Raw genomic sequence first — 12,268 nt, 5'->3', positions numbered from 1 at the left:
AAGGCCCTATCCCTCGTCCCCGCCAGGCGTGCCTGTGAGGCAGGCGGGATCGAGAGAAGGGCCTCCCCAGACGATCTCAAGGTCCTCGTCGGCTCATAGGCCGAGATGCGGTCCGAAAGGTATTTTGGGCCGGAACCGTTTAGGGCTTTGTAGGATAGCACCAGCACCTTAAATTGGGCCCGGTAGCAGATCGGCAGCCAGTGGAGCTGGAACAACAAGGGCGTTGTATGCTCCCTGCGTCCTGCTCCTGTTAGTAACATGGCTGCCGCGCGCTGGACTAGCTGAAGCTTCCGGGCCGTCTTCAAGGGCAGCCCCACGTAGAGAGCGTTGCAGTAGTCAAGGCGGGATGTGACCAGAGCGTGTACCACCGTGGCCAAGTCAGACTTCTCAAGGTACGGGGGCAGCTGGCGCACGAGCCTAAGCTGTGCAAATGCTCCCCTGGTCACCGCTGAAACCTGGGGATCCAGGCTCAACGATGAATCCAGGATCACACCCAAGCTGCGAACCTGCGCCTTCAAGGGGAGTGCGACCCCATCCAGCACAGGCTGTAACCCTATACCCTGCTCGGCCTTGCGACTGACCAGGAGAACTATACTCCTGGAAGAATGGGAATCGCTTTGGACCAAAAAACTTAATTATATGTATGCATACAACTATAAAGAAAATATAATAAAGATGTTCCATCAATGGCACATGACCCCGGAGAAGATAGCGAAATTCAACAGAAATCTTAGTGACAGATGCTGGAAGTGTGGGAAGAGAAAAGGTACTTTCATCCACATATGGTGGAATTGCGAAATAGCCAAGGCCTTTTGGGAAGAAATCCATGACATCTGTCAGAGAGTATTGAAAAAGAAGATCCCCTTTAAACCAGACTATTTCCTGTTAAGTTTCTCAGACACTCAATGGAGTATAAATGAGGACAAAATATTTGTCTACATGACCACAGCGACACGACTGAGTTATGTAAAATTATGGAAACTGAAAATAAGACCACAAAAAGGAGACTGGATAAAGAAAATCCTTGACACAATGAATATGGATAAACTAACATCTCTGCTATCTAAAATACAAAATAAACCAAGAAAGATGACAGATTGGACACCAGTGAAGACATGGTTGAAAGAAAGCAAAGTGAAATTACTAATATAAGAAATGGGATTAGGAGACTGCAAAGGATAAATATAAAAGAAGGAGGGTCCCACCTCCAGGGATAATCCAAAGAAATACCCCAACTTAAGAAGGAAGAAATACAAGCAGAAAACCCCACTTTGAAGAGAAACGGAAGAAGATACCCCCCTTTCCTTGTGTGTGTGTGTGTGTATATATATATATATATATATATATATATATATATATATATATGTATATGTATGTATGTATGTATATGTATATGTATATATGGATATACACACACACACACATATATATATCCTTCCGCTCCTTTCCCCTCCCCCCCCTCCCCCCCCCCCACATATCCCTATGATCACTTCCCCCGTTTTTATAGCTGTACAAAGAAAATTTACTAATAAAAAATTATATATATATAAAAAAGGTAACCCAGGTGGCAATTGCAACATTCACACTTGGCTTAAGTAGAAATGGAGGGGGCAGTGCCAGAGAGTTGTTTTCGTGCATGCGCTGTAATGTCCTTTTTATTTTTTGGGTTTTTAAGTTCTTTCTGCTGTGTTTTTTTGTTTTTATGAGTGATGGTTACTTGTTGGCCTGATAGGTGTCCAAATTTGGTGTCAATCCGTCCAGTGGTTTCTTGAGTTATGTTAATCCCAGAAATGAAAATTATATACTTTGTCGTACATACACATTGATATGTTTATATAAATATACAAATAGCTCCTTTAACATTGTATACATTTGTGTAGCATGAGTGAAATCAACAGCAACAATCTAAGGCTAAACCCAACACAAGATGGGTTGTTCTGTAGTTCTGGTCAAGAAATTAAGGTTCAGCCACACTCTGCCCACTGCACCGTATTGGAGCTTAATAAAAGAATGTGTTAATTATTAACTCTTCCCAGTTCCTCTCTTCTTGCTTTTAATGCAGTTATCACAGAGCCTTATGGAGCAATCACTGAAGCGTGTTGTCCTATATTAATGAGGAATGCGGAATGCATTAAGCCATGAATCCATCACATTGATTAAGCCACGAAAGACTGCAGCCCTATTTAACATTATTCATGCCCCCATTCCCAATTAAAAGCTATATATATGTTGTGAGTTGTGAGTTACAGCTACACATGTCTCTTTCAAGGGTTGGTGCTATATCCTCAAGGGTGTATTTCTATGACTCAAAATGCCAACCAGGAGGATTTGGCTGCCTAAGGTTGAGGAGATAATGGTTCTTCTTCATTCCAAAAAGTTGGACAGAGTAATCCATCAGAAGTGAAAAAGACAAGAGTTTTCCATCAAGGTAGCTTTGGAAATAAAGGCAGATTGTGTGCAAATTGTTCTCCTTAACGTCTTTATAATCAATGGGGTCCATGACTGGTATATAGTCAGCCCCACACATTTGTTGGTTTTGCCTTTGTAGATTCAGGTATTTGTGAATTTGAGGAATAAAATAATTATAATTATATGTTCTGTCTAGATTCTGAAATGTGGCTCTGTGTCCACTTCCACCAGAAGTTGCCGTGGAGGACCTAGATATTATTATTATTATTATTATTATTATTATTATTATTATTATTATTATTATCTTTATTTATACCATGCCTTTCTCCCCATGGGGACTAGAAATATCGAGTGAGAACACTTCTCTAACAATTTCTAGGTCCTCCAATGGTGAACTTCAGGTGAAGCTATGATGAACTTCAGGTGAAATTCCTACAGTTTGCCTCTCAAGTTAAAAAAATAGTGAATAATAATAATAATAATAGAATAAAATAAAATAAAATAAAAATAAAAACTGCAGGAAAAGTTGACAGGGAGGAGACCTGATTATGGCTCACGAATGGAACCCTGAAGAAGGGGACAGAAGATCTGATTCTTGCAGCCCAGGAGCAAGCCATCAGAACAAATGCAATTAAGGCCAGGATCGAAAAATCAGCGGATGACCCAAAATGCAGATTGTGCAAGGAAGCTGATGAAACCATGGACCATATCCTAAGCTGTTGCAAGAAAATTGCACAGCCAGACTACAAACAAAGGCACAACTCTGTGGCCCAGATGATTCACTGGAACTTATGTCACAAGTACCACCTTCCAGCAGTAAAGAATTGGTGGGATCATAAACCCGCAAAGGTCGTGGAAAATGAACATGCAAAAATACTGTGGGACTTTCAAATCCAGACTTTCAAATCCAAACCGCAAAGTTTTGGAACACAATACACCAGACATCATGATTGTGGAAAAGAAAAAAGTCTGGATTATTGATGTCGCCATACTGGGTGACAGCCGCATTGAGGAAAAACAACAGGAAAAACTCAGCCGCTATCAAGACCTAAAAATCAAACTGCAAAGGCTCTGGCATAAACCAGTACAGGTGGTCCCAGTGGTAATCGGCACACTGGGTGCCGTGCCAAAAGATCTCAGCCGGCATTTGGAAACAATAAACATCGACAAAATCATGATCTGTCAACTGTAAAAGGCCACCTTACTTGGATCTGCGCACATTGGGAAGTGTTCGACTTGAATATTTTGATACAAAATCCAACATATAGAACTCATTTGCTGTGCCATACTGTGCTTTTGTGTCAGTAAAATAATCATCATCATTTTATTTCTTGTCCACCTCTTCTTGTAGCTCGAGGTGAGTTACAATATAGATAAAAACATTTCATCATTATGGAAAATACAGATATTAAGATGTATTTCTACAAAATACATATATTTAAAATACACAGAACAAAGATTACAATACAGTGAACACAAGGCACGAGTTTAACATTCATGATAAGAACTGACTGGGTGGCTTGCTAGAGGAGATAGGTCTTCGGATGTGTTTTAATTCGTGGTTTTCCACTTTTATGGGAGTCCTATGCCCATTAAATCAAGCAAAGTGAAGAGCTGAATGCATCATACAAGTAATAATAGTTTTGGCCCTCATCAACTGGTGACGGTTGCCAGATCCCAAGGCTTGGCCCCAGATCTCTAGTTTCCATGGCTCATTTCTAATCCATACTCCAGATTGGTTGGATTTATTATATCCAGGATGGGTTCGAGAGTACTTTTTATTCAAACAGACACAAAGTTTGACTGGTTTCAGGAGAGAGGAAAAGGCTGTATGCAAATCTCCAGCCAGCTAATAGAGCACCAGTTTGCAGGGATTAATTGCTTTCTTGCAACAATATGCAAAGACACACCAGGGTGGGCTCGATGTGTTTATTATGTTAGTTTCCTCTTTCCTTTCCAGTCATTTCAGCGACAGTACTTACTCTCCACTCTGCTCTGTATATGGCACCCAACATGAAGCAGAAGGGATGTGTTAAGTATTATGTGATAGTAAGTGAGAAGGAATAATCCCTTCGTTTCACCTTTTTATGATTTCCCTCTTACTTTCCAAATAGGAATATACATTTTCTGTATGTCTGCCTAAATGACAAGCTGCGGTGAGTAGTTAATCCTAGCTCACAAACCTCAGGGCTTGAGTTGATCTTGGAAAACCTAATACTAACCTTTATCCTCCACCAAAAAAAAAAGCTCAAACAAAACCAAACTGAAGGGCTTCTAATACATTGCTGAAAAAGAGGAAATGCTTCACCAAAAAGAGATTTGCACAAAAACTGTTTGTTTCGATGTCTGCATTTTATACATACAAAGGCATGCTCAGAAACAAAGTAAAGGCTATAAATGTAAATATATCACACCATCATAGAGAGAACTATCAGATGCTTAGATTATTATCTGCTTTTCTGGTTATTTTCAAACCAGAAACCGGCCTTTAAATAAAGACTGCTTTGTGTTAAGGAAACCCCCACTTGAATGTCAGACTCAATGACAAACTAGGAGAGATTGGAGCTGTTTGCTCTTGATGGAATTTACTGGGAAGGACAAGATTTTGTTCCTTCCCCTCCTCCTCCTCCTTGAGTTAATACTTTTGTCCTTTGCATTCAGTTTGCGGCTATTGAAGACAAAGGAGGAACATGGGAAGAAAAGAGAAGCCAGGACATTTTTAAAGGAGGTGAAAAAGTGGGATGACAGAGGATTCATCACTACTAGGAACAATATAACACACTTTTGGAGAGTAAATTGGTATCTGTTAGGGTTTGTTCCTTATTGGGAAGTGTTTGGTCATTCCCCTTCATTGCTAACTTTATCTGTTCGATATTTTGTTGAATAAGTCAACCTTCACCACTTTGTGGAGGCTGCCATTTCTGCAGATTGGGGCCAAAGGAGAAAATAATGCATTGTATGGGAAATGATGGAGTGCCACTTTGGTCATCCTGCCCAAACCCCATCTTTCACTGCGCATAGCTTGCGTTCGACCCCACACTTTCTCAAAACATCCACAGTACATGCCTTGTGAGTTAATTTTAAAAAGCACTGTTTTTATTACATGGGGATCCAGGGCTAACTCTCTTATTCCTTAGCGGAACATCACCAGTGATCAAATTGGAGTCCAAAGAAATTCAGGATCCCTTGGGCAGTGGTGGCATGTCACTGTTGCAATTGTTATCTGCCTTCAAGTTGACTTCAGCTCCAGGTACGAAGGTGCGTCTCCAATGCCACCCTTTATCTGGAGATGGGCTTCCTGTTAATTGAGGCCAAGTTGTGGGTTGTCTATTGGCTTAGACCAGTGGATCTCAACCTGTGGGTCCCCAGGTGTTTTGACCTACAACTCCCAGAAATCCCAGCCAGTTTACCAACTGTTAGAATTTCTGGGAGTTGAAGGCCAAAACATCAGGTTGAGAACCACTGGCTTTGACTATCCCTATCTTCCCTTGGCCTTGCACCATTTACTATGTTGGATGACTTTCAGTCCAGATGGGAATAAGCAATAGCAGTCAAAATTTCCACCCTGGGCTTCTCTCCAGGACTGCTAACCAGTATTGGCAACGACCAATAACAAACACTGAGCACCAATAGACTTAGCCAATGCCCCATTCTTTATCATCAATGGAGTCAGTAGGTTTTGTGCCTACCCCATGAAATATCTAACCATGCTGGAGGTTCCAGCCACTGGAGGGGCCTTCACTCTGACACATTGCCATGCCCTCCCATCTGCCATGTTGGAAGGCCGTTACCGGAAGACACCATACTTGGAGAGACTGTGCCCCTGTCACTCAGGACAGAAAGAGAACAGAACATGTGCTTCTTCAGTGCCTGTTCTATAGGCATATTCGATCCTGTCTCATTGCACCATGGCTGTACAAAGACCCAGGACACTGTGGATAATTTTACATCTCCCCTTTTCCCTCCCTTTAGATTCCCTTCCCTTTAATTCCATAAATTGTGTTGGGTTTTAATATAATCCTGTATATGGCTCCTAGCTTATATTCTCAAGTTAATTATCTTAGTGTTCTAACAATGATACGCTCATTTTAAAGTTTTGAATCTCTGAACCCTTAACAATGATATGCTTGTATGGTACCATGTCCCTCTTCTCTTGAACTGGTCATTGACTAATAAAGTGAACTTGAACTTGACTTCAGCTTGGAGAGACCTCCAAGTCAACCTATCCTCAGGTGCTGCAAACTCAGGATTGTGGCTTCTCTGGGCCCTTCCACACAGCCCTATATCCCAGAAGATCAAGGCAGAAAATCCCACAATATCTGCTTTGAACTGGGTTATCTGAGTGCACACTCAGATAATGTGGGATTTTCTGCCTTGATATTCTGGGATATAGGGCTGTGTGGAAGGGCCCTTTGATTGAGTCTCTCCATTTGGAATGGGCTCTTCCTCTTTTCTTACTACCCTCTGCTTTACCAAACATCATTCTCTCTTTCTATGAGGCCTCTCCCTTCTCATGATATGAGCAAAATACAGCGGTCTCGGTCAGAGGTCGCCCTAGGTAATTTTCAACGGTAAGCAAACAGTTATTTTGCCCCCTCCCCCCAACCAATCACTGATATATATTTTCTGTTTGTCGTGGGAGTTCTGTGTGCCATATTTGGTTCAATTCCATCATTGGTGGAGTTCAGAATGCTCTTTGATTGTAGGTGAACTATACATCCCAGTAACTACAACTCACATATGTCAAGGTCTATTTCCCCCCAAGAGCGCCTCAAGAGCGCCCCTGGGCAAAATCAACTATACTGCAAATGCTTACTTTGCGTAATGGGTTGAGCCGCCCCTGGTCTCGGTTTAAGCTGTCACTGTATGGTCCTACAAAACCGCAAAGAGAATTCTACCTAGAGAAAACTACCTCAGAAGTTTGTTGGTTTTTTTTTACTCAGACCCAGCATCCCCAGCCAGAATGCCTAGTTATCCAGCTGCTTGGTGGTTACTGGGAATGCAGTTGAAAAAACACACACACTGATTCTACTCTGCAACAGGTGCAAATTTATCAGGCAAAAGTAGGCGGAAAATGCTTATCTGCATCCCCACCTGAGAGCAAAGGTTACAATATGTTTTACCTGCTGAGGTCCCAAGTGCAACTGTAATTGGATTTTACTCTGTTGTCCCACTTCTCATCCTGAAACTCACTTTCCCCATTTTGAATTGCCTCTCACTTCTTTCTCTCTGAAGAGCTGCCATTCTTATTTCAAGCAACTTGTGTGTTCAAGAATCTTTTTCTTTCTTGGCCCAAATCACTCTTGCTAACATTTCAGATTAAAATTAAGCATCTGAATGTGATCAAAGGTTATTAAGGAGGAGGAAACACAAGCTAGGAGTTTGCTTTTGCCAGATATAACTGGGAAGGATAGGTTTTCACCCTTTTCTCGTCTTTCTCAATTCAATAGCTGCAAAAACAGTGAGAGAACTGTTTTTGCAGCTATTGAAATTAGCCAAGGAGAAAGGACGGAAGTGGGGGGAGGAGAGAGAAGACAGGCCATAAAAAGGTGAGACAGCAGAGAATGACTTGGGACTCTCCCTACCAAACAGAGACAATAGGAGGACATGCAAATTAGAAACATCAACTTACAGTGTCATTTCTATGAGGTGCCTATATTTCACGGAAGCCAGAAGAATGGAAAGGTTCAGTGCTTTGAGGAAGAAAGGCTCTGGCAACAAAGTACTATCTTAAACTAAAGAACAATGGATGAAATATTCCCCAAAGGAAAAAAACAACAAATAAAAGCAATGACAATAACTCAAAAACCAGCTCATCGCCAGATGCAAGATGTTGGTTGCTGTCTTTGTACTCAGTCATAACTTTTATTCTAAGGAGGTTCAGTTCTTCTCGGGTGAGGAAGCCTAAGCTGGAGCGGTGATGAAAACCATTTTGGAGGAGTAGACCAGGTCCACAATGTAGGCGATGAGGTTGAAATAAGTGAGAAAGGTCACACCTAGCCGGTTGTTCCACTTGTCGCAAGCATGACTGTTACATGAAGATGGCCTTGAATAGTTTCTGAAGCTATATAGAGGCCATACAACGGCAGCCGTAATATATAAGAGGACAGCCAAGACATTGTAGCCCACCAGGACTTTCTCCAAAGGGAAAGGCAGGGAGGCAAGGCAGCGTCCGACAGTGAGGATAATGATGACCAAGGTGACGATGAAGCAGATGCAGTAGACAGCCAGGCACCACTGCAGGCCCGCAAAGTAATTGTAGTCAGTTTTGTTGGCCACCAAGGAGAAGATGAGACATGCCACATAGGCCTCAAAGACCTTCAGGAGGCCAGGGACAGTGGCAAGGAAGCCGCTGATCTCCCCCTCTTTGGCTCGAGTCAATCCCACTTCAATGGCATAGGCGACGAAGCAAAAGCAGGACATGGCAGTCGCTGCAGCCCTGTAGCTGCATTTGGAGCAGCCTGGGATGAAAGTCGATGGGTAGATGATGGAGGTGGTGAAGATCATTAGAGCGGCTAGCATGGAGAAAGCGGAGGTGAAGTCCTGCCAGGAGATTCGCAAGGACTCTGTCAAGCCAGCCACCTCCACAACCACGATCAAGACAGAGATGCTGAAGCAGAAGCACCAGGTGAACATGGACCAGGCGCCGTAGGAGCCATAGTAGCTGTGGTCAGCAGCCGCAAGGCTGAAGGCCGTGCAGGACAACAGGATCTCCAGGAAGCGGACGATGCCCAGTGGAGAGATCAGGGAGCGGACGTTAGGCTCCAGTGTTGGCATGGTGGCACCTCGGACCCAACACAGGTGTGGAGTTGTGGCGAAGAAATATGAAGGTTGGTGGGATGCGGAGCAGGGAATTGGAGTGTGGCTATGAGGCTCTTCCTTTGGTGTGTGTCAGAAACAGCGCAAACAGTTGCTGGAAGAGAAACGCCCAGTTAGAGTAAAAGAGATTAGCCTGCCTTCTTTCCTTCTTTGCTGGGGGAGGGACCTGGGAGTCCAAGGAGGGAAGTGGAAGTGTTGATGTAAAGGGAAGGTGAGAAGCAGGGGAGCCATATATGGGTCTGCGTGGCTCTCTCTGTCTTGGCAGGTCTTCTCTTAAGGGAGGAGTTTGACTTCTGGAAGATGCTTGCATAGGGAGGTGCCCTGCCAGGGAAAGATTGAGCACCAAATAGTCAGCAATGAACAGGGGTGTGTTGGAATGCATGGGTGTATTTGAATATTGAAGTTCTTGTGGTTTTTTTTTTTAATACGGCCCTTGGCAACGGATCCGTTTGGGAGGTGAGAGGAAAGTTGATGATTAACAAGGGACAGGATTGAAAAGTAACCCTGCCCCCGGCCATCCTGCCATGGCTGGCTGGACAGGTGCCACTGTAGCTACATGTAACAAAGTAGCAAAGCAGGTGAAATGAATAATGATTGAGTGATAGGTGTAGGGAGGGAGGGAGGCCATATTTCCCTTCTCCTTTGACATGAAACCAGCTAGAGGAGCATATCCTATCCTTATCTTCCCCACCCTAGCAACAAAGAAACAACCCACATGCCAAAGTCAACACTTTTATTAAATAGTAGAGGTGTGCCGGTGGCACAGTGGGTTAAAGCGCTGAGCTGCTGAACTTGCTGAACAAAAGGTCGCAGGTTTGAATCCGGGGAGTGGTGTGAGCTCCCATTGTTAGCCCCAGCTTCTGCCAACCTAGCAGCTTGAAAACATGCAAATGTGAGTAGATCAATAGGTACTGCTCTGGCGGAAAGGTAACAGCGCTCCATGCAGTCATGCTGGCCACATGACCTTGGAGGTGTCTACGCACAACGCTGGCTCTTTGGCTTAGAAATGGAGATGAGCACCACCCCCCAGAGTTGGACACGACTGGACTTAATGTCAGGGGAAAACCTTTACCTTTACTAGAGGTGTGTGAAGCCACTGAGATCTGATTAGTAATTCATTTTGGAGATTCAGTTGGCCTCCGCTTCATTTCATAAAGATTTGGAGGGATCCTGTTTTGTTTCGTAATCCAAGTCTCTGAAGCTTCGTAATTGTTTTGTTAAGATTTGTTCCATTAGCGACAATGGGGAAAATTTCAAGGCTTGTTTCTCTGTCTTTTTTATAGCTATCAAAACTAAACTTGTAGGCAATATTTACGATGTTAAGCCTGCCAAGTTTCAGAACATTTTAGTCATCCAATGATTTTTAGGATTTAAAAAAAATGTTTTTACACACACACACATATTTAAAAACTACAAGAGGTAGCCCCTTTTCTGCACAATGAGACAATGTAAGCAGGGCATAAATCCTGCCTCCAGCAAAGGATCGCCGCCTTGTCGGGGCGCTGGAGCTTGAGCACCTCAATGATGTCATGAGCGAAACCGTGAAGGGCCACCCAAGACGGGACGGTCGTGGCAGAGAGGTCAGACCAAGCGTGATCCCTGGGGAAGGCAATGGCAAACCACTCCAGTATCCTTGCCAAGAAAACTAAATGGACCAGTACAACCAGAGATATGTCGGTATGCCATTGGAAGATGGGACTCCCAGGTCGGAAGATGGCCAAAATGCTACTGGGGAGGAGCAGAGGATAAGTTCAACTAGCCCCAGATGTGATGACGCAGCTAGCTCAAAGCCGAAAGGAAGGCTAGCGGCCGACGGTACTGGAGGTGAACGACGAATCCGATGCTCTAAAGATCAACACACCTGGGGAACCTGGAATGTAAGATCTATGAGCCAGGGCAAATTGGATGTTGTTATTGGTGAGATGTCAAGACTAAAGATAGACATTCTGGGGGTCAGCGAACTGAAATGGGCTGGAATGGGCCACTTCACATCAGATGACCACCAGATCTACTACTGCGGACAAGAGGAACATCGAAGAAATGGAGTAGCCTTCATAATTAATAAGAAATTCGCTAAAGCGGTGCTTGGATACAACCCAAAAAATGACAGAATGATCTCAATTCGAGTGCAAGGAAAGCCTTTCAACATCACAGTGATCCAAATATACGCCCCAACCACAGCTGCTGAAGAAGCAGAAGTAGATCAGTTCTATGAGGATATGCAGGACCTACTGGATAATACACCAAAAAGAGACATTATTTTCATCACAGGAGACTGGAATGCCAAGGTGGGGAGTCAAATGACAACTGGGATCACAGGCAAGCATGGTCTGGGAGAACAAAATGAAGCGGGACGCAGACTGATAGAATTTTGCCAGGAAAACTCGCTGTGTATAACAAACACTCTCTTCCAACAACCTAAAAGACGGCTTTACACATGGACTTCACCAGATAGTCAGCACCGAAATCAGATTGACTACATCCTTTGCAGCCAAAGGTGGCGGACATCCATCCAGTCGGTGAAAACAAGACCCGGGGCTGACTGTAGCTCAGATCACGAACTTCTTATTGCCCAATTTAAAATAAAACTAAAGAGATCAGGGAAAATACACAGACCAGTTAGATATGATCTCACTAACATTCCGAGCGAATATACAGTGGAAGTGAAGAACAGATTTGAAGGACTAGATTTAGTAAACAGAGTCCCAGAAGAACTATGGACAGAAGTCCGCGACATTGTTCAGGAGACGGCAACAAAGTACGTTCCAAAGAACAAGAAAACCAAGAAGGCAAAATGGTTGTCTGCTGAGACACTGGAAGTAGACCTCTTCCAGAAAATTAGAAACATTGGAGGTAAATTTCAGGCAAAAATTGGTATGATAAGAAACAAAGATGGCAGGGACCTAACAGAAGCTGAAGAGATCAAGAGAAGGTGGCGAGAATATACAGAAGATCTGTATAGGAAGGATAATAATATTGAGGATAGTTATGATGGTGTGGTGAATGAATTAGAACCAGACATCCTGAGGAGTGACGTTGA

General features: G+C 43.5%; 1 protein-coding gene across 1 annotated transcript; it reads right to left on the bottom strand.

Annotated features, from left to right (window-relative positions):
• Positions 1-3,719: 3,719 nt before the first annotated feature.
• Positions 3,720-9,526, bottom strand: LOC132781883 (myeloid-associated differentiation marker-like). The gene has a single exon (XM_060786410.2). It carries the CDS (start codon positions 9,184-9,186, stop codon positions 8,314-8,316), a length of 873 nt encoding a protein of 290 aa, XP_060642393.2. The 5' UTR covers positions 9,187-9,526; the 3' UTR covers positions 3,720-8,313.
• Positions 9,527-12,268: the final 2,742 nt, after the last annotated feature.

The sequence above is a fragment of the Anolis sagrei genome, chromosome X, assembly GCF_037176765.1.
Source record: "Anolis sagrei isolate rAnoSag1 chromosome X, rAnoSag1.mat, whole genome shotgun sequence".
Classification (NCBI taxonomy): Eukaryota; Metazoa; Chordata; class Lepidosauria; order Squamata; family Dactyloidae; genus Anolis; species Anolis sagrei.
Note: the sequence above shows the minus strand (reverse complement) of the source record. Positions and strands in the feature narration are given on the sequence as shown.

Excerpts from the sequence above, each read along its gene's own strand:
- LOC132781883 (XM_060786410.2), bottom strand. The coding sequence starts at position 9,186 with ATGCCAACACTGGAGCCTAACGTCCGCTCCCTGATCTCTCCACTGGGC.